General features: G+C 47.5%; 1 protein-coding gene across 1 annotated transcript in view; it reads right to left on the bottom strand.

Annotated features, from left to right (window-relative positions):
* Positions 1 to 25,952, bottom strand: part of PHACTR1 (phosphatase and actin regulator 1) — a 195,351-nt gene that overhangs the window by 50,938 nt on the left and 118,461 nt on the right. Inside the window, exons 4-5 of the mRNA XM_024763691.1 lie at positions 24,624 to 24,827; positions 8,743 to 9,064 (exon numbers count right to left, since the gene is read on the bottom strand). Of these exons, the coding sequence (XP_024619459.1) occupies positions 8,743 to 9,064; positions 24,624 to 24,827 (526 nt within the window). The remainder of the gene's footprint in view (positions 1 to 8,742; positions 9,065 to 24,623; positions 24,828 to 25,952) is intronic.

Raw genomic sequence — 25,952 nt, 5'->3', positions numbered from 1 at the left:
TTTGCTCCGGTACCAAGGCGCAGCTACTCATCACCATGAACACTGATTTGCAGGTGGAAACACTGACATAAACCAATGCGGTAATTACGTCAGACTGTTAAAGCTAGAAGAAACCCCAGGGACCATCTAGTTCAGGACCGAGAATCCTTCTTTAGACTTTCCTGTGACCCTGAAGGCCACATAAAGTAACTGTCACCCCAAAATGTTTTTACACTAAGATTATAAATGAAGTGTCATCTTTGAAAAGTCTAAAGATAATTATGGAATAACAGAATTATTAAAGATTGAAGGGCTTTGCGGGGCTACTGATTTCAATTTCTTCTGTCCAATGCTGCAATTGTTCCTTTTTCAATAATCTTGACAGGTAGTAATTTAATCTCTAGCTAATGTAAGCAGTACTCAGTAAGTGTTGCCAAGAGTTCAAGATGGTTCTGGAAGCCTTTCTGGTTCTGGTTGACCATTGTTGGTCTGGACTATCTGTATTAACACCAATGTATAGCTAACTTCCCAAGAGAGGTAAAACCACTCTATTTCTAAAAACATTCACATTAGAGATAACTTCAGTATTACTGACATGGAGTTACAGGGTTGGACAGGACATTAGCAGACGATCTCACCTGTAGGGTTTTTCTTTAGGAAGCCTACAAGTAAACCATTTGGGACAGCTGCTAGCCTGATCTTTTCAAAAGATCTCTTGTATTCTCTCCAATGGTTCCCAGGCTCTTCCTCACATCAGATTACAGTCTTCTGTCATTTCTCTCATTCTCTATAATTGTCCCTCTAAAAAGCTGGAGAGTAACTGTCAACTTCCTGCCTTTTCTTCCTAAAACTCTCATCACCCGTTTGGAGACAGTGTACCATTCCTTCCTCTAATCTGCCTAGAATATTCTCTCATCCCTTTTCTCCATCTTCTCCTGGTTCTTTCTATCTTTGAGATTTCAGTTTAAATGCAGCTCTCCAGAGAAGCCCACCTACCAGCTGACCCCCTGCTGTGCTCTCCCCTCCCCGCAGCTCCCTCGCTGGCACTGACTCGCCCAGGTCACACTCCCAGCAGACTCTAAGCCACGCCGAGGGCAGCCGCCCTCTATATTTTGTTCATCGCTGTATCCCCAGTGCCAAGCAGAGCCCCATTCAGAAAAGGTGCTCAATAAAAACTTGTTGATGGATCTTCCGGTTGCTAAGGAAACACCGATACTTTCCTTTTTCTTCGCTGGGCCTGTTTTTCACTCAAGGTGTATAAATCCTTAGCCTCAGTGACTGCATGAAATTTTCTCCTGGGATTAAATTTTCTCCTGGAAAATGTCACAGCTTTTCTAATCTAACTGTTCAGGGATTCTGCGACAGGAGAAGGTAGAAGAAGCATGAGTTTATCAGAACTGTAATTTATTTGTCCACTTTTTTTTTTTTTTTTTCTCTTTTTTTTTTTTTTTTTTCGGTACGTGGGCCTCTCACCGTTGTGGCCTCTCCCGCCGCGGAGCACAGGCCCCGGACACGCAGGCTCAGCGGCCACGGCTCACGGGCCCAGCCGCTCCGCGGCACGTGGGATCTTCCCGGACCGGGGCACAAACCCGTGTCCCCTGCATCGGCAGGCGGGCGCTCAACCACTGCGCCACCAGGGAAGCCCCATAAGAACTTTTGATAAAATTCATTTAAGAAATGTTTACTGAATATTTCCTATATCATGGATCCTGTGATGAACTGGGGGGGCGGGAGTCGAGTGGGAAGGCAAGGATGGCTCCTGCCCACATCTAACAGAGAATACACCAAGAAACGCACGACAGGACGCAGTGGGTGCAAGAGGAGGATGTGCAGGCAAAGCTTCCTTCCTCTGGGAATCTGAGAAGCGATCACAAGAGGATGTGGTATTTTAATAAAGAAAAATAAGCAGAACTTTTCTTTGCAAAATGGGGTGAATTCCAGACAGAAGGAACCGTTCAAACATTTTAGGATCACGAGCAAAATTAATACAAAAGGTTAAAGACACGGTTGCCCCGCGATCAACACCACTTAATATCTACATAATGTGTGTCTTGTGGGAACTCAAAGCTCAGAAGTGAAAAAGAACAGCAGAAGCAACCTAAATATCCATCAGGACCAAGTGGGTTAATAATAAGGAAATACCACAGCAGCTACTAGGGGGTCTACATTCATCCTTCACTCATTCGTTCATTCATTCAAAGTGGTTCTCACCCTTGCAGACTGTATGTTCTACTAGGTAAGAAAGAGCAACAAGGAAAGTAAAAGGCAAACGCAGAATGTTAGATGGTGAAAAATGTATGAAAGAACAAAGGGGGACTGGGGAATAGGCTGTGTTGGGAGGAGAGTTGTGATTTGAAATGGAGCAATCAGGGAGGGCTTCACTGAGGAGGTAACAAAGACGGTGAGGGAGGGAGACTTTAGGATACTGGAGGCAGGAGGAGTCTCAACTGAGGGAACAGCCAACGCAAAGGCCCTCTGTCAGGAGGATGACTAGCATGTCCAGGCCTTGTGGTAGGAGAGAGTAGCAACGTGGAGAACAGCAGATGTAGTCATGGGGCCGACAGGGGCCCAGGCTGTGGTGGGCTTCTGGGCTGAGGCAAGGACTTTGCTTTTTACTCTCTGTGAGCCGGAAAGCCAAGGAGCGCTTGTGCACGCTGTTATGGACTGAACTCCACTCCCACCCAATTCGTGCTTAAATGCTAATCCCCGGCACCTCAAAATGTGACTTATTCAGAGGTGACTATGTTAAAGGAGTAATTCGGTCAAACTGAGGTCAGTAGGGTGGGTTCTAACCAAATGACTAGTGTTTTTATCAGAGCAGGAGATGAGGACACAGACAGGCAGAGGAGAGACCGTGTGAGGACACAGGGAGAAGACGGCCGTCTGCAAGCCCAGGACAGCGGCCTCAGGAGAAACCAGCCCTGACAGCACCTTGACTGTGCACTTCCAGCCCCCAGAACTGGGAGACAGTTCAGGAGAAACCAGCCCTGACAGCACCTTGACTGTGCACTTCCAGCCCCCAGAACTGGGAGACAGTAAATTCCTGCTGTTTAAGCCCCACAGTCTATGGTACTTTGCTATGGCGACCCTAGCGAATGAATAGAGTCATGATCAGATTTTCGTTAAACCTCATCTCTTTGACTGTCATGTTAAGGACAGACTGAGGGGGCAGGAGTGGAAGCAGCAGACCAGGTAGCAGGGACCCAGCAAACCAGGTGAGGGACCACGGGGGCTGAGACCGCGGGGCAGCAGGAGCAAGTAGGAGGTCGCCCAGCCTAGACAGATTCTCAGACCTCTTAGGACCTGCTGACCCATCAGCCCCAGGGTATGAGAGAAAGAAAGGTGTCAAGGGTGACCCCGAGATTTCTGGCAGGAGCCACTGCAAGCATGAAGTCGCCTATCATTGAGAAGGGAAGGACTTGTCTGAAGTGTATTCCCTTAAGACTCTTCCTGAAATTCTTTCAGGGTCCACACGTGTACACACCCCGCCTTCGTTTTACTAAGACGGAAACCAGAGCACACAGAAATGATCAACTGAACGAAGATGGGAAAGAAAGTTAGTGTCTGATCAGGATTTTCAGTCTGAATTCCAGGATGGATGCCACCTAGATCACAGAGCTGATTGCAGATATTAAAAGTAAACATCGAATAATATATTTCTTTTCAAGTTTTAATCATTTAATTGACTAACGCCTTTGAACGGGACACATTCAGAGCTTTTTCATGTGCTCGCTCAGGCTTCAGGGCAGAGGGAATGGATTGTACAGACATATCGAAGACGTAAAAATTTATAGAAGTATATGTAATTTCTCTAATAGTTTAATGGAAACTAAAAATCACAGGCCTTTGTTCTCTCCATTTGTAGCAAGTCAAGCTCATTTACCCCAGAGGACGAAGAAGGGTTGCCTCTTATACATCCTCCTTTCTTCTTTGGACCCTGTCTCCACCCAGTAGGGCAGCCAGCTCAGAAGATTCTCAGTATAAGGAGGTCGCAGAACGCTTGACAGGGAGGGGAGGCAAAGGGACATACAAGGCAGCTCCCTCCCACCTCCAGCAGTGCCTGGGTTCCTAGAGGCTTTGACCTGCTCCTGGCTCCCAAGGGCCACATTAGGAGCTCTGAGCAGAGCCGTGCTTACTGACTGTCCTCTTTCCCCGACTTACTGGGCAGGTACATTACATGTCCCAGCATCATCTCTCCATCACCAAACGGGCAAGGAAAGAGAGCACTGGTTTGCGGCAGTGGCGGGCAGGGCTCTCACACCACACCCCCATGCCTCCCAGCTCTTCTTCTGGGATGGGCTCAATCTCTCTCCTTGCTGGAGAGAAAGCAGCTAAGAGTGAGGGTCCGCGCCAGGCTCAAGCCCGAGTCGTCGTTGAAGAATGAGGACCAGAGCAGAAGGGGTGGCCCTGACAGGCAACCACACTGCTGTGGAAGGAGGCCCTAGGGCCACCCCTGTGGAGTCACCTCCAAAGAAGACGTGACTCATCACTGAAGAGAAAATAAATGAAGATGATCGAATTCCAGGAAACCGACACGAAATTTCCAACAAGATTGGATCCAATCTGTTCGCAATATGCCTTTTAGGGGAACTGAAGGTCAATTCTGTGTGCTGAAGAATTCTGCTTCACATTCACTATCATTTACTGGACACTTACTATATGCCATGTAATAAGACGACTGATGTAGCCTGTCACTTGTTCCTCACAAACAACCCTGACGAGGTTGGTGGTGTTATTACTATCCCTGTTTTAAAGATGAGGAATCAAAGGCAAAAAAAGAAGCGGTAGCTCTGAGACTGAAACCCTGGCAATTAGATTCTGGAGCCCATGTACTCAGCCATGATGCAGGGGCTGCCTCCAGATTGGCCATGCTGCCTCGTGGCTTTGATAAACACGGAAGCTGGTCTCTAGTTCCCTCCTTCCCCCCAAATCTGGTGGGCCAGCGCTGTAACTAACTAATGTGATCTTTCAATGTCATTAAGTAGGGTCAGGTTAGGTTAACAGTTAAGAACGTCTTCATACAAGTCAAAACAGATTTAGAGCAATCTTGGGAGAGCAGGAACAAGATGGTAAAGGATCTAGAAACAGTCTCAACAGACGATTCCATGAATTTGGGATTATCAGCCTGAAAGAGAGAAGCCACTAGATAAAGGGAACAGTAATTATTTTTAAAGATTGGAAAGCCTCTCACAGGAAAGGAAGATTAGAAATAAGACTGGGACAAGGGATTATAGTAAGTAACACTTTTCACTTAACATAAGAAAGAACTTCGTAGTAATCAGACCTTCTGGACAGTGGGGCAGGCTATCTTGGTACCTAGGGAGGGTCCCATTCCCACAGAGACCAGAGGACAAATCGTCAGAAAGGCTACAACAGGCAGCAGGCTGGCTGCCTTGGTCTTAAAGGTCCCTTTCAATTACAAGATGACTATTTATTCAAATTTATAGTCCAAAGTCAGGCATTCATGCTGTTAAATTCATCATTTGATTTCTGCATTACCTACAATGTTTCACCAGGATCAGACCACGGGTCTGGACTAACCCGTAGGGCATGAACGTTCTATGAGATCTCAGGTTCTCTGCGGGCAGAATGCCTATGAGTTCAGTAATGTTCCTTCTTTCTTGCAGTGCTTTTTGGGGTCACTGGAAATTGTCAGGAGAAAAAAGAAATCATCCTTTCTGGATGAAACTTGGCCAGAACAAGAGTGAAATCATGTTGACAGGTAGGAGGGAGAATTTCCAGGTCGTAAAAAGAAAGGTGACATCACTGGAGACAGCGGCATTTCCTGCACTAAACTGAAAGGTGGCCCATGACCTGTTCTGCTCCCAGATCCTTCCAGGACTCCTGGAAGACGACGTGGATCCTCAGAAACATTCTCAGTCTTTGTTTGCAAGAAGACCTCGCTTTCTCTGTAGGGCTATCTTTTTTATTTTATTTTATTTTTTTTCGGTATACGGGCCTCTCCCGTTACGGAGCACAGGCTCTGGATGCGCAGGCTCAGTGGCCATGGCTCACGGGCCCAGCCGCTCCGCAGCACGTGGGATCCTCCCGGACCGGGGCACGAACCCGTGTCCCCTGCATCGGCAGGCGGACTCTCAACCACTGCGCCACCAGGGAAGCCCTCTGTAGGGCTATCCTGATGATGTAGGCGTTAATTCCCTGTGTCGGGGCTGGTCCACCAGAACAACACTATACCTTGACCTACGGTTGGTGGGGAGGGAGACAGGAGGTAAGGAGGGTCTGGGGGTGACACAAAGCACAGGAGATTGCCTTGGCTCAGCTGCCAAGACCAGGCTGCCCTTCTTCCAATCTCCTCCACCTGCAACATCCCAGTATCTCCTTTCCTTCCCCATTTGCTGTCTTTGATTCATTTCAATAAAGAACCTGACCCAGTGTAGGTCCAACAGACCTATTCATTGGTTTACACTCGACTGAAATATTCTATAAACACACACGGAAATTACTGAACTGAGGAATATCACATAACTCATTGGTTAGTACTTTCAATGGAAGCTTTAAATGGCATGTTTTAGGTGCAAATGTATTGAGCAATATGCTACTAGTATGCTCTCGTGAGTATCTTTTTCAGATGCTTACTAACCCCAGAAGAGGTACAAAAATATACTGGGGGTCACAGGAGACGTGAGGGCAGTAAATTACATTCACTGCTAGCTGTCTTTAGGAAAGCGGTTGTGCTATAGTCAAAGGAGTTCTGGATTTGCAGGAGGACGATCCAGGCTTGAAGGCTCGGCCATGTGACTTACTACCTAGGACAGTGCTTGTCAAAATGTCTTTGGGGGTAAGGCCAGCACTATCAAACCCTTAGAGGAAAGCATAGGCAGGACACTCTATGACACATAAAAAAAAAAAGGTCATGAAGAACCTAGGGGTAAGATGGGAATAGACACAGACCTACTAGAAAATGGACTTGAGGATATGGGGAGAGGGAAGGGTAAGCTGTGACAAAGCGAGTGGCATGGACATATATACACTACCAAACGTAAAACAGACAGCTAGTGGGAAGCAGCTGCATAGCACAGGGAGATCAGCTCCGTGGTTTGTGACCACCTAGAGGGGTGGGATAGGGAGGGTGGGAGGGAGGGAGATGCAAGAGGGAGGAGATATGGGAACATATATATATATGTATAACTGATTCACTTTGTTATAAAGCAGAAACTAACACACCATTGTAAAGCAATTCTACTCCAATAAAGATGTTAAAAAAAATGTCTATGGGGAGGGACCAGTTTTGTTGGTCGGTTGGTTGATTTACATACTTCAATTTTTAATCCATCACAAACTGATGCTTTCAAAAATATAATAAAAATGCACAACAAATAAAACCCCTTTTTATCGTAAGACAAAAAATTATCCTGTCAAATTGCTATGAAGGTATCTAAAAGCTTGTTCTCGATTTCTGTACAATTTCTGCAGACGGGCACCACGTTTGAGTAGCTGGCATTGGGGAACTCAGCCTTCCTTAGTTTCTTGGCTGACTCAAGTCTCCCTAGGTGGTGTGAGGATTAAGATAATAATAAAGGTATGTACTAATAATAGACTAAAAAGCGCCATCCAAATTTGAAATTGTGACTGTCCTCATTAACAAGAACAGTAGTTGAAAATGATGGCCAATGGCCAAATACATTTTTTTTTCAGTGAAGGGAGATATTAACGTGAACCTATCAAGTCAGAATTCTTAGTGATAACTTCTCTTGGAGTCATTAATTTTCCAAACATAGAATACTTGGCTGACACAGAGGGAGGGAAAAGCCACTGAGAGTCAGGAAACTACAACAGAAAGCTCTCGGCTGTGTCCATCTCGCCCCTGGCTCTCTGCCCGGTGACCGGCTGTGTGCTTTCCAGGCTGCAGTTTTCCTATCTGGTCTGCAGGACCCAGTTAACTACACGGGGTTGGAATCACACTGGGAAATCTCAGCCACCTCTTGGGCACAAGCGAGGTGGTATCTGAATGCGTGCGTGCACACACACACACACGCGCAAGCGATCCAGAACCAGCACAAGAGATCTCCCTGGGTGGTGGGGAGTCACGGTCTCCGCTGCAGGCCTGCCCTTGGAGTACCCTTGGCAATTCTCCCTGCAATGCTACTGGAGGGAGATTCTGATGAAAGAGGGGACTTCACCAGTTGTTGGTAAATATCTCAGGCTCAAACTCGTATAATCAGACTACGTCTGCCGCTTCCTCCATCGGCAAGAACGAGGGCGTACCTCTCCACCTTTCCCTCTGTTATTCCACCACCGCCCTGCCAGCTCTCATCTCTTCTTATTCTACATTCACCTTGTTTTTTACATCATAAAAGTAATATACACAAAGTAAAAAATTAAGCAGTACAGAAAGATACAAAATCTAAAAATAAAAGATTTTCTCCCCATCTCCCTGCCCTAGGGGTTACATTAATGATGAAGTGTACCTGCTTCCAAAACACATTAAGGTCTACAGAAGCACGATATGTACGATCTATCTATCCACCCACCCACTCACGCATACTCATATGTATACACATGCACTACTTTTTCTTTTTGATAAACGTATGACTGTTCTATAGTTTGGCAACTGGCAACAGTTTTTTCTTCCATACTCTCCTTGACATTCAGATTCTGGTCTGATTTTACCTTCACCCCCGCCCCCGAACCCCACCCCCCCCAAGTGGGTGTGAGCCCTTGCTTGCGCTGGTCTTCTCACTCCTTGGTCATGGTCGGATCGCCAAGCCCTCCTTTCCTGCCCTCACCCCTTCCCTCCATTACCTTTCCAGCCTCTGCATGGTCATGGCCAGCGTTTTGTTCAGCTCATCTATCATCCTGCAGCCCGAGGGGTGCATGGGGAGGGAGCCGGTGGTGGCAGGGAGGTGCTGGCTGAGGCTGCCGTACTGCAGCTGGTGCTGGATCTGGGAGGGCAGGACGGTGTGGTGGTGCTGGGCCCCGCCCTGCTGGCCACTCTTCTGGGCCGCGTAGGACGCCAGGGAGAGGTCTGGCCCCCCCATGGGCATACAGATCATGACTTTCTTTGGAGGTAGCGGAGGCGACAGCTTCACTGGCAGACAAGGCAATTTCACAGGGGCGCCAGGATCTGCGGCAGAAGGAGGGCGAGAGGCAGATGTGAGTTTGGGGGCATCAGAAAAAACGTAGCACACCACAGGTGCCCGCCCGGGGACCGTGGTCCTGGAGGCGGGCCCCTGAGATGAAATGCTTCAACCAAAGAACCGGCAGGTGAGCGCGACTCAACAAGCACCCACCAGCTCTCACTTCCTGCTCGAAGCACGCTGCCCCCCAAGGCCCTCAGGGACCCAGGTGCCGGTGGCGTGTGTCACACAGCTGCCAGGCTGAAGCTCACCAGCAGAAAGGGGGAATGCGCTCTTCTGCTCATGGAAACCCAAGCACCTTCAAAGAGACCTTTGCTAGGACATGCGCGACGCTGACAACTGCGCCACTGTAACGTGGAAATACCCTCTCGGCTGGTGCTTTCTAACTGGTACGGGATTAGAAGCCAGCCCTGCGTTCAAGTCCACTAAGAGTGTCTTCCTCCAGAGGTGACTTTAATGCCACCAACCTTAATTCCCTCATGTGGGGATGCTTGTCCCACCGGAGAGGAGGCTTTCTAGGATTCGTGGTCACGGAGAGGGCTCAGATGCCCCGTGCCGGGCCTCGGCGTGAACACGGTGGCTGGGCTGACCACTCACGTGGCATCCATGGTGGGCTCCTCCCACTGTAGGGAGGTCCCGACACGCACTCTGGGGCCCTCATGGTACCTGCACCCACCCCATCCCTTGGTTCCGTGACGTTGGCACTGAAACTTCCCAGAGATGCTCCAAATTAAGGGGGGCTCCAGGTCAGACAGACCAGCCCTCAGGGTGTCTTTGGGCTGACCTTGTAGTCCCCTGTCTGGACTTCATATTCCTAAAAATCTTCTAGCCCTCGGGACTGCGGATCCATGGCTGAGTCCTGTGGGCTGTAGGCCACCTGGGAGAAGCCGGGCCAGAGGGCAGTGGCAGGCGGGGTGTGTATGTGACCTCACACCCGCTGTCCATGCCGGGAGCACTGCAGGCTCCTGCCTCTTGGTCTCTGAGGCCTTCGATGTTTTTCCAACTATCTGCCTGAGTGTGGCCTTCTCCAGTTTGACAGCCTCAGTCCTGCCAGAATGACATTCTTTTGGCACAAATCTGATCCTGTTGCCCTCCAGTTTGAAACGTACCAATGGCCCGGAAATAAAGCCCAACTTCTCGACACATCATCAAGGCCTCTTTGTGTCCCCACTTTATCTCTATAGAGTCTGTGCTGGTTCCCCCGGCTAGAAATAACCTTGCCTGTTGCACCTGAAAAGCTCCTTTTCTCCTGGGACACGGCCTGCTTTCCTCCTGTGGGTTTGACTTCCTTGCTGACCCACGCTCAGTCTCCCTCCTCAGCTAAGTCCCTGGCTGGCCTTTGTCCCTCACATGCTCAGAAGGGCTGCTGTGTCTCCACTGGTGGCCTCGAGGCTCTTCACCTCCACAGATTTCCTCTCCTGTTGCACAGAGAAGCCCAAGGAGGGCGCTCCAGGCCCCCTCCTTCTCTTTGTATCGGCCTTCTTTTCTCCCCATCACCCCAGGTAACCACCCTCACTCCTGAACTGCTGGGTTCCCCAAACCACCTGATGTTTCAAACCCCAGAGCCTTGGTTACCTGCCCTCAGTTCTCTGGTTTGTCTTCTGGGTCAATCCCTACCCTCCCTTCAAGATTCAGCTCAAACGCTACCTCCACTGAGAACCTTCCTGATGGGTTACATCACTCCCCCTATCCTGCAGCCACTGGACCCACTGTGGGCAGGTGGTAGGTCAGTGCCAACAACCATGGTGACGATGATGATGACAGTGGTAGATACTGCCAACCCTCCCACCGTGAGCCGGACAGTGTTCTAAGTGCTTTTCTTATCTCACCAGCTTAATGTTGTTCAGAAATAGAAACTTGGACAGCTCATCCTGCTCCTATGAGCCTCCAAGCACAGGACACAAGGTCACCATGTTCAGGACCAAAGCAGGCAGCGCTAATTCCAAAGCGGCTGAGATGCAGAAACTCGGCACCCCTGTCTGGGTCCTGTTACTGAACGGTGCGCCCCTGTGGCTCTTGGAAGCCACAGCGCAGACCCAGCAAGTACAATGCGTCCTGAAGTGTGAGGGTTTTCATCCAGGGACCCTTAACCCACGACTCCTTCATTTGGGGGTCTGGTCGGCTAAGGCAGTAGGGACTCATTTGCTTGGGCAGAAGAAAGCAGAGCCAGGAGGGCAGCATGGAATTGTCTGCCTGAGAAGGGTCAGTGATACACTGATGGATTCCACCCATCTTGCTAAGCTACAACTTTCTGCACACACAGTATTTCTTGCCACTACTTCCACAGCAAAGCTTGCTTGGCTTCATCACCAGAAAACTGGACCAAGTGGATGCCAGGAATTCTAACAAAACGGGCAAGGAAGACATGACCAACAGGACCAATTTAGTGGAGGTGGTTCCTTTCATTGTTCTAAGAAACACACGCCAGGGCCCATGGAGAACCCCTTTTTCTCCTTTCCTACCTGCATCTCTCTTCTGGTTGCTTCACTGCACATGGTCACCAATTAAATAAGGGGAGAGAAGGAAAGTGAATCGTGTCAAATAATTTTTGGCTCAGTGGACGTGGTACAAACAGAGGAAATGAAGAAAAAGGTTAAAGTCAAGTGAAACTGTCTACTTTCAGTGAATTAGCTCTGCAGCCCCCATCTTTCTATAACATGTGGATAAATGAGGAGAGCCTGGGCAGCTCAGATTGGCAGTACCTTGGCAAGACCTATTTTTATATTCTTATGACTTTTTTTTTTTTTTTTGCGGTACACGGGCCTCTCACTGTTGTGGCCTCTCCCGTGGCGGAGCACAGGCTCCGGACGCACAGGCTCAGCGGCCATGGCTCACGGGCCCAGCCGCTCCGCAGCATGTGGGATCTTCCCGGACCGGGGCACAAACCCGCATCCCCTGCATCGGCAGGTGGACTCTCAAGCACTGCGCCACCAGGGAAGCCCCTTATGACATCTTAATACCAAGTCGTTCCTCATAACAGATCTGGAAGCAGGATTCAGAACCAGCCGCATGTGATCTGCTACCCTGCGTTTCTGGCTCTTTGTCTAACCCTCTCAAACTTCTGTGTTCTCTGCCCCTCTGACCACTACACCGGCCTGGGACCTCAGCTCCTTTGACTGTGTTGACAACTGGGTCCCAGCCCTTTAATCCATCCCCATGCTGTACCAAACGTCTCCCTACAACACAGGTCATGGTTGAAGTCTCCCAACGGCTCCAGAAAACACTGCAAGTCCAAGGGCAACACTCCGGGCCGTCCCTGTCCCACTCCACCAGGTGTCTCTCACTCCGGTCCGTCCTGTTAGGCCAGTTTCCACACAGGGTTTCCCAATAACCACGCTCATCCCGCTTCCCGGACTTATCTGCTACTCCCTGATGATCAAAATTGCACTCACCCTTCAAAGCAAAACTGAAGACCATATGCCCCATCAACTTCAGCAGGAGAGGCAAATTCCTGGGCCTCACTTTCAAAGATTCAGGTTCAGTAGGTTTACGATGAGGCCCAGGAATCTGCTTTGTAATTAAGCCTCCAGATCACTCTGACCTAGGTGGACGCCACACTTGAAGAAAGTGCCACAAGTTATAGGATGGAGAAGCACGACATCATTACCAAAATTTGTGCTCCTAGAAATAGAAGATAAACTAGAAAATCACATTCATTTAGCTCTGCTAGCATCAGCAAATTGCTTTATCTATTTGACGCTCAGTTTTCCAATGTGTGAAATGGCGATGAGTTAATATATCACGCGATTCATGTGAAAATTAAACAAGTACATAAACTGGGCTGCACAGTGCCTGACACTTGGCTTCTCAATAACTAGTAACTATACTTCTCGTTGCTATCATTTTCATCATTACTGAACTGCTTCCTCAGGAAGCCCATCCGTCACCACTGAGCTCTCACGGCCCCTGATTTCCCTTTACCACAGCATTTCATAGACAGTGGATTTAATCCATCTCACTTTTCTTGACTTGTTGCTAATTTTTATTTGCGGTAGGTGGACCTGATGTGTTCATTAAGTCATGCTGGGTGGAGCTGTTTCCTCACCTGTTCACCAGCAGTGCCTAGTGCATAGTAGATGTTCCGTAAACGTTTGCTGATTTTCCTTCTCATCATGTCTTTAGAGCAGCGGGAAAAGGTAGAACTTAGGGAGCAGTTTCTCCTACACAAAGGGTCTGCTAATCAAAGTGTGGTTCATGGACTAAAAGCTGTGGCAGAACCTCTTGGGAGGAAATGCAGAGTCTCAGGGCCCAGCCCAGACCTTCTGACTCAGAATCCGCATCATGACAAGGTCCCCAGGGGACTCAGTACACAGTCGAGAACCAGCCTCTAAGAGCCACCACTTTGTGAAGAGGCTGCTCCCTCCATGGGCAAAATGACAAGTGCCCAGGGCCTCCTGGAGGACAGGCAGCCTGGTGCTTGCTCTCTGAGGGCTGGGCGGGGCCTGCTAGAGGCCTCTGCTGCAGGCTGAGGGTACAATGGTCTGGAGAAGTCACCACGAGCTTAGAACTTAGAAGAGTTGGAGTTTTGCGGAGCACAGGCTCCGGACGCTCAGGCTCAGTGGCCATGGCTCACGGGCCCAGCCGCTCCACAGCATGTGGGATCTTCCCGGACCGGGGCACGAACCCATGTCCCCTGCATCGGCAGGCGGGCTCTCAACCACTGCACCACCAGGCAAGCACGAAGAGTTGGAGTTTAATCTCAGCTCTAAGACCAAGAAGCCCTGTAGCTCTGCCTAAGACATTTATCCTCCCTGAGCTTCAGTTTTCCCGTGTTTAGAAAGGCAGCACTGTCCGCCTTATAGGTCTGTTATGAGAAGTGAACAGATTAACGTCTACACAACCTCCATGTAAGGGGTAAGTGAGCTGAAATACAGCCTGAGGTCTGGCTTTGAGTCACCCAAGAAGAAGGGGCAGCTCTGTGTAATTCATTTTGCCAAAGGGCACCTTTTCATAATTTTATAAAATCCCCAAACAAGTTAGCAGAGGGCCTGAGTATAAAATACCCACAGTAGGTGGTGGTGTGATGAATTGGGAGTTTGAGATTGACTTGTATACACTGATGTGTATTAAATGGATGACTAATAAGAACCTGCTGTATAAAAAAATAAATAAAATAAAATTCAAAAAAAAAACCCAAACCCCAGTAGAGTCCTTGATACGTAACAGGAGTTCAACAAATGTAGTCTTAATTCATTCTGAAATATTAATAATATGATATGTTCCGGGCTTCTCCCACAGGCCATTGTGAGGGTCAGACAAGATAATGTGGACATGCTTTGTAAACTGCAAAGTGCGACATACATCTGCAGTGTTACAAACAGGACTCTTGGTATCCCTGTGAGAGTCTACCTCACCTGATGCTTCCCAGCCTGAGAGCGAGAGATAGAAGCTGAGAAATCAACACTGTGTGTGGTGGTTCCATTGTAAGTAAGTGGGTGAAAAAACCTGGTGACAGTGAATCAAGTAGCAGAGCAAAGAGGCTTCCAAGGCACCATCCTAGAAGTCTTCCACGCTTGCAACGTGGCACTGCGGAAAGGGAAAAAGGCAAGGTTGTCCAGGTCTCAGCGTGCCGTTCCGATGCACACAGTCCTGCATCAGTACTGAGAGCTGGTGGAGAAGGATGCAGAACCAGGAGTCAGAAAACCCGGATTCTCTGGGATTAATTAGCTAAGCTAATTAATTAAGCTAATTAGCTAAGAAATTTAGCTAAGCTTCTTGGAACCCAGGTACTTTTACCTCTAAAAATCCAGGAATTAAAAATGCCTTCTTGGGCTTCCCTGGTGGCGCAGTGGCTGAGAGTCCGCCTGCCGATGCAGGGGACACGGGTTCGTGCCCCGTCCGGGAAGATCCCACATGCCGCGGAGCGGCTGGGCCCGTGAGCCATGGCCGCTGAGCCTGCGCGTCCGGAGCCTGTGCTCCGCAACGGGAGAGGCCACAACAGTGAGAGGCCCGTGTACCGCAAAAAAAGAAAAAAAAAGCTTTCTTTACCTTGACAGCACCTCCCTGAATACAATACTTTGCCTCTCTCTGATGCACGACATTTACGGATTATGGGAGGACACACACTACCTCTTGCATTTATAACGATAGTGGCTGCTCCTGCTAGGGCACGCACAAAGCTCTCTGCTTGCTGACTTAGAAATGGATGAGTCTTTGGCAGCCAGACTGATCGAGAATGCAGTATATTCATAAAACTGTCTCTGCTGATAGAGTGGAAAGAGCAAAAACAACCAGTTCCAGAGAACAAGAAAAATAAACCCAAACTACGTCACAGAGCCAGAAAAGCCAAGGGGGCTATATTTCCAAGCCTGACACACCTCTGGCTTAGGACTTCACACAAGAAAGTGAAAACCCCCGATTACTTCTGTTGTTGAGACTGGTGCCAGAGGGCTGTAGTCTATACACTGAATGAGTCTGGGCTAAATGAATACGCCCCTAGCCTCTCTCCTCACTTTTTAAATTAACAGCTGTAGAAGCTGGAGAAGCATTTATAACTTCATAATAGACGATTCAGATACACTTGCCAATGATAGTAGCACTTAACGTCTTAATGAACAAAAGTGTTGTAAGAATTTCTCAGTCATTTGCCACCTGGTTCTAGTGGGTTAGAATCTCTGATCTCCTTTCATAGATACAGGCATCCATCCAAGGACATGAAGAGTCTGTAAGAAGTGTACTTAGAACTTAAATAAGAGTCCAGTACCACGAAACCACCGAATCAGATTCCCCTGGCTATAAGAAAGGTGCTTATATGAGCCCCACCAATCACTTTGGGCCATCCTGGGGATTTTAAGGTAGTCTGGCCTTTTTTTTTTTTTTTGGCCAGATGCCTGGAAAGGGAAAAATATGTTGACTGACCCCTCATGGTGAAAGGGCTAGAAGAGTATCAAGTGATTTGTATTCAATGCTCTCAGCCTGGCTTGCTCTCCTAAGCCAGCCCAGCACACGGAAACCTCAGCAAACACCTGACGTTGTGGGGATTGTGTCCTGAGACCTTCCAGAATCTTAAAATGAGGGCCGTGATCATATTCGCATCACCAGCACCTGACTGTTTCAGAGCCACTTTCCACAAAGACACATTTTTGTTTCTAAATGGACCCTTCCCAAGGCCACTTGGGGAGATGACAGCAAGTAGGGAAGTGAGTGCCTCCCTGAGATGGTGACACGGGGCAGTGGAGGCGTGGCTCACCAGCTAACTGGGTCACGTGGGCATGTCAGCTCTGCCACAACTACATTTGATTTTGTAAAAGTCAAACTACACCTTATTCATTGTCGGGAAACTGCTCTCAAAGAGTCAAAACTGCAGATGTCCCTATAATCACAAGAACAAACACCTGTTCGTAAGATCAGTATTTCGTTAGAAATTGTAAGTCATTGATAAAAACACATTCTATCATTTATTTTTGCAGTAATGCAGACTAGTGTCAGTGCTCCCAGGGAGACCAGGCAAGGAGATGGCCAGGCAATTGACAACTGGGTGGCTGAACCCGAGCCTTCCATGAGACAGGTGTAAAGGCAGGCAAGAAGGTCCACAATGGGCAATGGAGAGGAGCCTGGATTGGACAGTGCCCACCAGGGAGGACTGCTATCTTGAGCATCCAGGCAAAAGCTGAGAGCGAGTCAAATCAAAATCACAAAGTCATGGAGGCAAACATACACATGCTCGCCTGGTCTCAGAACATGGGAACCAGGGGATCTATCTGGAAAGTTTTAAGCAGTAAATTTAGATCACATACAATGAAATACTACTTAGAGCATATCCCGATTAAGAGTTAGTACATTCATGGTGAAGGTATCAAGAAGTTCAAGCTAGATCCATAAATCTTTTTTTTTTAAGTCTTAATTTATTTTTTGTTTATTTTTGGCTGTATTGAGTCTTCATTGTGGCGAGCAGGGGCTACTCTTCCTTGCGATGCGTGGGCTTCTCATTGCGGTGGCTTCTCTTGTTGCGAAGCACGGGCTCTAGGCACACGAGTTTCAGTAGCTGCAGCACTCGGGCTCAGTAGTTGCAGCATGTGGGCCCTAGACGGGATTCTTTCTTTTTTCTTTTTTAAAATGTTTTATGTTATTTTATTTTATTTTTTTGGCTGCGTCGGGTCTTCGTTGCAGTGTGCGGGCTTCTCTCTAGTTGTGGTGTGCGGGTTTTTCTCTTCTCTAGTTGTGGTGCGTGGGCTCCAGAGCATGTGGGCTCTCTAGTTGTGGCACACAGACTTCTCTCTAGTTGTGGCATGCAGGCTTTTCTCTTCTCTAGTTGTGGCACGTGGGCTCCAGAGCACCTGGGCTCTGTAGTTTGTGGCACACGGGCTCTAGTTGAGGCGCACAAGCTCAGTAGTTGTGGTGCACGGGCTTAGTTGCCCCACGGCACGTGGGATCTTAGTTCCCCGACCACAAATCAAACCCGCGTCCCCTGCACTGGAAGGTGGATTCTTCACCACTGCACCACCAGGGAAGTCCCTAGATCCATAAATCTTATAAAGGCAAACGAGGACAACTACGGTTCATCTCTAACCCTACATCCATCTGATGCACGATATTTATTCACTGTCAGAGGACACACTCAGATTTCTTGCATTTATACTGATGGTGGTAGCTGGTCTAACCATCTGCAGGGTATCCCCATATCCCCATGAAATTCCGAGTGTCCTCCCTGACACCTAAGGCCGGACCGCAAGTTTGCCCGATGGATGACTGTCATGTTCTAACTGCTACCCTTACAGGAAGTTGCTTTTCTACCTGGGTTATCATGTTTCCTTCAGACACCACAGAAGCCACGAGAATCAGATTTCATTTTTAGCAGCACTCAGAGCCGGAGAACAATGTGCACAGCTTCTCCTAAAGAAGCAAGTGTCCTGCCAAGAACTCATGGGCAAATGACCATCCAGCTCCTCCTTCAATGCCTCTGCAGTGGGGCTCTATGCTTCTCATAGCCTCCTGTCCTCCTGCAGAACAGCCCTAGCTAAGGACACAGCAGGGAACAAGGCGGACTAAATCCCCACCCCCGGGGACACTTACCCCTCGGACACTGAAACAACGTCCAAGAGGAAGAGCTGAGGGCAGCCCCAGTTACATTCATCCATCCAGTTGTAAATCCATCCAACAGCAGTAGCATCCATCTTATCCAAACATCAAGGAGACAGGCTTGGTTGAAATCAAGCAAATGCTGCTAGAAGTCCACAAAAGATGCCCTCTTCCTCCTCCGAAGTTAAAACCCTCGTTGTGGCTTTCAAGGTTCTCCACAGTTACCCTCAACCCACTGCTGGCCTGATCCTTCTCGACTTCCCTACAGGAATCCCACATCCCTGCCAAGCTGCGCTGCTTGCTATGCCTTGAACATGCTATGCCTTGCATGCATGTGCCTCTGTGAGCGCTGCTTCCCACTTCCTGGAAAGCTCCTCACCCACATCCCTACTAGTTTTGCTTAGGTTTATGGCCCATCTTAAACATACATCCTCCTCCATGATGCTTTTCCTGATTCCTCCCAAAGGATTTGATCTTACTATTTGAATTTCTTTAGAACCATGTTTATACATCTTCACATTAAACATTTTCTGTAGCTTACAACCACCTACAACTCTGAGAAGAAAACCCTTTTTGTAAATGATTTCAGGGCTGGAAGAGCACTTTGCTCATAGCGCAAAAACTACACAAAATATAAGTGCCATTCTGCCTTACAAAGGAAGGAAATCCTGCCACATGCCACAACACGCACGAACCTTAAGGACGTTACGCTAGGTGAATAAAGCCAGCCACAAAAAGACAGATACTGTATGATTCCATTTATATGAGGTACGCAGAGCCGTCAAATTCATAGGAACAAGGAGTAAAATGAAGGTTCCCAGGGGGCTAAGGGGAGATGAAAGAGAAAGGGGTGTTTTTAATAGGCAGAATTTCAATTTTGCAAGATGAAAAAGTTCTGGAAATCCGTTGCACAATGTGATTATACATAACATTACTGACTGTACATTTAAAAGTGGTTAAGGTGGCAAATTTTATATTATGTGTTTTCACCACAAAAAGAAAAGTGCCAAGTGAATTAAATCTCCAACCTAACAGCGCTCCAAAAATAGAAAGGTATTTTGTTGCAATCTTTGCCTTGATCATAGATGTCAGAGCAGAAAGCATCCTTTTAACCATGTTTTAATCCATAGATGGTCCTTAGATGCACTAAGGAAAGAATCTCTGCGTTTTGAGAAAAGAAAATCAAGACGGGAATACTATGGAGAAATGGGTATAAAGAGTTAAATTCAGGCAAATTTCCCATGCCTCCAAAATAGCAGTTATCAAGAGATTGTGAACCTTAAACCTCTTTATGAGGCCTCTGGGTTATGATTCATTTTGTCCGTTTAAAAGCACAGATGAGGTCCAGGGTCTCAATGGTCTAATCAGTTTTCTTGCACTTTCTGAGTAGAATACCAGGAGGGAAGGCAAGGGCAGAGACAAAAGTAGTTAGATGATTTTGGAGGGTTGGAGAGGAAGCTGAAAGAGGAGAACAAAGAGGGTGGGGTGGGATATATTGGGGAGAAATGGGGAGAGAGAAACCTAATGAAATTACAGATCAGAATGTGGGTATAGAACAGCTCACTGTAGACACTGTCCTCAAAACTAGAGAGACAGCTCTAAATAGAAATACTGGTTTTACCTTGACAAGCTCTGCATAGAGGATTCTCATTAGACACATGCTGGGGCTGAAAAAATACCACGGGGCATGGCTGCTGTCTGGCAGGGAAATTTGCAGTTGCAAATACATCGTAACGTTGAAACTAGCAATCAACCAGTTCTGATAATACAGTAAGCTTCCCTGTATTTCACGTTCTACAGACAGGGCAACTATACCCTGGGCCCGTCCACATTAGCAGAAGGACTTGGTTCTAAGGATCAGCAAGAGTTCCCTTTCTTTGCTGAGCTGTTGGTTTCTAACTGTGGTCAGGTGCTTCCCATGTGATCGGCCCCCTTCTTGATTCTTAGACTGTCTCTTTCTAGCATGTTCTTTGAAACGCTTCATAATCGAGTGCCTTAAGAACATTACTTATTTTCGAAAGACTGGACAGTTTTTTTGCCTTTGAGTTATACAAACAAAGCAGATTTTCTAATTTCTTAAACAGATTAAAAACCAAAGAGAAAATAAAAAAGCAAACCAAAACAAGAAATAAATAAACAAAACCCAAAGAAAACTAATGATTCCGTTGTTATGAATTTCAAGAATAGGTATCTTAGTAGAGATGTTAGAGCATCTCACAATGGAGATCTCTTAGTAGATCTCTTAGTAGAGATTCCGTTGTTATGAATTTTAAGAATAGGCATCTTAGTAGAGATGGTATAAACTAATGGTTAAGAGGAGGTCTCTGGGGTAAAACCAAATGGGGAGAGTCTATCTCTGGACTTACTAGCTACGTCACCATGACTGAGTAATCTAACTTCTCTGAATTTCATTTTCCTCCTCTATGAAAAGGAAGGAATAAAGAAAATAGTATCTACCTCATAGGACTAAATGGTACGTTGTAAACTTCTCCAAAAATGGCCCCTGCCATTATTACCCAAGTGTGACTGTCAGGCTGTGAAGCTCAGCTATCACAGAAGTTGATTATCCTTCCTTCCAATGGCACTTGTGGGGTACCTAATCACAGGTACCTTATGCAGGACTGGATTATTCACGCAATGTTTAACATTTGACTCCTGGAGCCAGGATGGCTGGAGAGGTGATTGATGGAGACTTAGAAAAGTAGGAGACAGTATTTTTTGCTTCCGTTACCCTTTTCCTCTGGGGTCAGCCATTTTTCCAAGAAGGATGCGTTTTTTTTGTTTTTTTGATATGCGGGCCTCTCACCGCCGTGGCCTCTCCCGTCGCGGAGCACAGGCTCCGCGGCCACGGCTCACGGGCCCAGCCGCTCCGCGGCACGTGGGATCCTCCCAGACCGGGGCACGAACCCGCGTCCCCTACTTCGGCAGGCGGACTCCCAACCACTGCGCCACCAGGGAAGCCCAAGGATGCGTTTTGAGAGTCATTATCTCAGATCATATTCATAAGCAACCAGCTCTGCTGGGCACTGTCCTTCCGGAATGGAAGGGAAGCTGACACCCAACAACTCCTGACCCTGTGATACAGGCCGCTGTGCATACTGATGTTGGAGATAAGAAGGATGAAGATGATAACAAGAGAAGAGGAGTTTGGGACAGCAAGAGGGCTTCCCTCTATCCGGCTAAAGAACAGAGAAAACGTATAAGGCAAACAGTCTCCAAGTTAATTACGATTTTCCTGATCAAATGGAAGCAAATACCAAAGCAGAGATACTTCTGTATATCTTTCCCTGATCGCGTGCCCAGAGGTAGCCTCTGCCCAGGCTCACGCTTCCTCCAGTATCTACTGGACCAGTAACCACTGTCACTCTTTACCAGCCACGCTCAGTGCCTTTCAAGTTGTTGTCTGTTTCCTTTCAAAAATGTCAACAGAACGACGGACACTGAGAACATGCTAAAACTCTCCACTTAAGAGTTCTAGAATTCTCAGCTTACTAATTCCTGCTCACGTGGCCCAGGTGCCTCCAATGAGTAAGAGAACAGGGTTAATGGGGCTGCCTCATGGTGACGCAGATTCATTATGACTGATTGTTGACTTACAAAAATTAAGCAAGTGTAATGGAGTTTAAACCCCAAAGGGAAGTACCAGACTCGCAGTCCACACACCCCTGTACCTGTCTTGCCTTCCTCATATTTAAGAGGCTGCCAGGTACAATATGGTAACGACCATCAGCTTTTATGTATTTTTATCCATTTGACCCAAGCTCTATGGAGGTGAGATGTACAGATAACAGACAAAACCCGCTCTCTTGGGGAAAGAACAACGGAAGCTGGAGAGACTGGGCTAACAGAGCGAGAGAGGCCTGCGGATACCAGGCCATCCAAGTTCTGGGCTCACGGCTGAAGGTGACATGTGCGCCTATTAACTGGGTAACTAGATACATTAGATTTAACTTAATGTTAGTTTAAAAAAATGCTGTCAATTCTTCTTTTAAAATGTCTTGTCTACTGGTCCATTCCCTCTCTTCCCACTGCCATCAGTCAGATGCTTTGAGTTTCTATGTCAACAACTGGAGCGGCCTCTTAAAGTGTCTCCCTGCCTCAAATTGTTCGATTTAATTCAACCAGTGATTTTGGAGAACGAGACACAGGGCAGGCCTCGGCGGCTTCTCTGTTGGGCCTTCAACCTTCCCCTCTTCCTGTTCATTCTACACAGTGACCCAGGAGTATACCTTAAAGTCTAGTTTTCATCACACCACCCACTCCCCAGCTCAAAAACCTCCGAAGGCTCTCCAGTGCCACGGGAATAAAATCTAAATCCTCACACGCCCTACCTGGTGAACGCTCTCTCTCAATACACCCCAAGACGGACCCGCCACCCCAGCTTAGCCTCCTTGTCACCGGCCTGAAGCATGGCCACCTCTGAGCCTTTGTGCAGGTCTTCTTTTCTGGAATGTGCTTTCCTCATTCTCTATAAAAGTCCTTCATGCTTTAAGGGTGAGCTCAAGTTTCAGGCTCTCCTAGAACCCTTCTATCAGACTGTGCTGATCCGCAAGTATTACACCCAACAGTAGTTATTCTGGCGCTCTATTTTTGGATATTTAAAATATATATTCATATCCGTATGTATATATCATATACTTATACATTGAACCCTCATGTATTCGTACCCACTTTGATACCTAGCACAGTATCCTGCCTAGAGTTAGATGTGCCGAATAAATATGTACTATATGCAGGAGTTTGTTTTTCAACATTTAATCTTTCTCAAGGGAAATCTGGCATCTAAGTCTTAAAAGGTACACAGCCCTTAAAACGTACATAATTTATTTCTAGAATTAGAATTAGCAATTCTCACACCAGGAATAAATGAGGAAAAACTCAGAGATGCTTATAAAAATACATGCACACTGTCGAGATGTTGCGTTTTTTACAATAAGGAAGATGGAAACCTCTTAAGGGGTCCATCATGTAAATCGGGATCCCCGCCACGTAGCTAACAAAATCACGTTCCGGGATATTTACTAACACGAGAACCAGTTCATAAGTCATCACTGAGAGCAAAAAGCAGGTGATGAAAGAAAATGTACAGTAGTATTTGATTTTTGTTAGATAAATGATAGATGGACAGTGGTTATGTCTTAGAGGGAGGCTTACAAGGGCTCTTTTTCCTTTGTGGTTTTCTATGCATTTAAATTTGGGGGCACTAAAGTGTTACTAATGTGTTGAAGGAAATTTGCTCTTTTGAACCAGAAACCCTGACTTGGATGGATGTGTACATTGATAGAGGAGCTTGACACAAACTTATATTAAACTCAGTGCCATGTGAGAGACATCCTGCCACGGTGGAAACAACGTTCATTGAACTAGGAGTTGGGAGACACAGGGTCTAACAGTGGCTCTACTGCGGAATTCCTGCCAGCCCTGGAAAAGTCACTTATTTTCTTGAACCTCAGGTTTTTAATGATAAAACAGGTGAATATTCTTTCATCCCCATCCCATCTTACAAAAAGTATATAGAGATCAATTAGAGACTATTTATAAAAACAGCAAACATATTGTAAGTCGATCAGTATCGGGTGGGATTATTATCAAGGTTGGAGAAACACCCCTCTGAAATCTTGAATCTCTGATTACACCACAACCTTAAATCACAAAGTCATGACCGATTCGTGTGCTAATGTGTGGTGAAGTGCAATTTCACTAAATGCTCGATTTAATAACTGTGGGTGCATTTGTTAAATAACACTTGAACAATGAAAATGTAAAATCATTTCAGGTTATTACAAGATACCGAATATAGTCCCCTGTGCTATACAGTAAATCTTTGTCAAGTATCTCTTTTGCATATAGTAGTTTGTATCTGTTAATCCCGATTATAATCTGAAAGAAATATATAACTGAGTCACTTTGCTGTATATCTGAAACTAACACAATATTGTAAATCAACTATATTTCAATTTTTAAAAAGTTATTTTAGGACAACATTCCTCAGCTTGCTCTTCTCTAAAAGTATTTCCCACAATACTCTGCAAATTACTGTCTTTGCTTTTTTTTTTATCACCCCCAAAGAGAAGAGCACAGACATAAATTTTAATAGAAGAAATACACTGGGCTTCAGACGAATTATTTAAAGACAAAAAATTTAAAGCTTTGGCAAACTCATTATGAAGGGAGCAGGCGCTACTCTTTATCTCTGCAAAGATTTTGATGGTGAATCTAATTCACCTACATGGCCAAGTAATCTTTACTTAGCCACATAAACGCCAATGTACATGTTTACAAATGCACACGACTGCAGCCTCTTAGCCTATGACTGGCAGGTGCATATCGCATGCTTCTGGACACGAACACACAAACCCAGGTCACAACGGCATGTACCAAGACACACACAGAAACCCTCAAACGTCCCACAGAGCGACCTGGCCAAAGAGGTGCATCGGGCCCCAGAGAAAAAGAAAAAAAAGCACAAGAAAGGATCCCTTGAAGGGAAGGCACGGCTGCGGGTCCCCAGAAGACATCTTGACTCACCTGTTAAGTGGTTGGCAATCCTGGCAGTGGGTTTGGGAGGCAGGGCAGGGGGCTGCTTGAGGAGAGAGAGCTGCTTCACTGGGGTCTCCGCATGGTCTCCAGGGAAAGCAGCAGGTTTTTTGGGGGGCAGGAGCAGGACGGATTTGGCTGAAGGATCTTGGGGCAGGACTCCAGACTCACTGGCAGAGGGACTCTCTTCAGACACTGAGGGGACAACCACATGACACACAGCGACATTACACAAACGCAGCGCAGGTGCGGCCGGCGGAAGCCGGAGGGCACACAGGACAGGGTTAGCGACACGGCAGAGCACCGACTGCCCCAGGCTGTCCAAGTGGGGTGTTAAAGGGAGGACGCCAGAAATCCAATAAAGCCATGGTGAGGGTGGGGGAAGTAGCGGGGAGGGAGAGACAGAAAACAGAGAGAGCTGGAAGGATGAAGAGGGAGAAGAAGGAAGAGGACACTTCCTCAAACCACCCAAAGCTTCATCCCTTCAACCTTGGTGTTTCTAATGCAGATTCTACGGGTGCTCCAAAATGTGACTCATGGGACCACAGCGACAACCGACAGACGGCAGGTGTAGCGGATCGAGGACCAGGAGCCCCCTCTGAACCACACCAGCACCAAACACCGGCATCTTCCTTTGGGCCTGTTTGCCCTTTGCTGGGAAGGAAGAGAGAATGCATGCCGGGGTCTTGTTTTTGCCTGCTGGGTCTCCTTGTGTCCCTGCTCCCCGGGTCTGAGGACAGCCTAGAGGCTGACACTGGGCAGGTGATCCCCACATGCCTGGGGCAGCGGCTGCTCCTCCAGGTTTGGGGCCATCTGAGCTGGGCAGCAGCATCCAGGGGGTGCTCTGCAGTTTTAGGGGCACCTTCCTGCCCCTGCCAGCTCCGATACACCTGGATAAGGTGAAGGATGACCCAAATCAACACCCTTTTCATTTTCCACCTTCCTTTCCCCTGCACTCGCCAGAAGCATGGTTTTCTGGTTTTGATTCTGCCCACTTCTCATTGCTCTGCCCCGGGCCTGCTTCTTCCTCTCCCCCATGGTGGGGCGGGCGGAGGGCCGGGGGACCAGGACCGGCTCCAGTTAAGAGCTGTCACGGGTGGTAGCAGAGGCTCTCCTACCATGCTGGCAACCCAGCCAATGACAGAATGAGACTCTACGACTTCCCTGGGATGACAGATCTCACTACAGCCATCACGTCCATCCGATCCCAATGTCACAAGGAAGGCTGGGAAGAAGTCTCAACATACTGCTTTAGCTGGAACGATCTCCCCAGCTTGGGGAGGAGGAGGGAAATGCAACTCAGATGCGTATCTCTCCCCC

The sequence above is a fragment of the Neophocaena asiaeorientalis genome, unplaced genomic scaffold (genome assembly GCF_003031525.2).
Source record: "Neophocaena asiaeorientalis asiaeorientalis breed wild unplaced genomic scaffold, Neophocaena_asiaeorientalis_V1.1 scaffold427, whole genome shotgun sequence".
NCBI classification, from domain to species: Eukaryota; Metazoa; Chordata; class Mammalia; order Artiodactyla; family Phocoenidae; genus Neophocaena; species Neophocaena asiaeorientalis.
The sequence above is the reverse complement of the archived record's forward strand: the minus strand, read 5'-3'. Positions and strand labels throughout refer to the sequence as shown.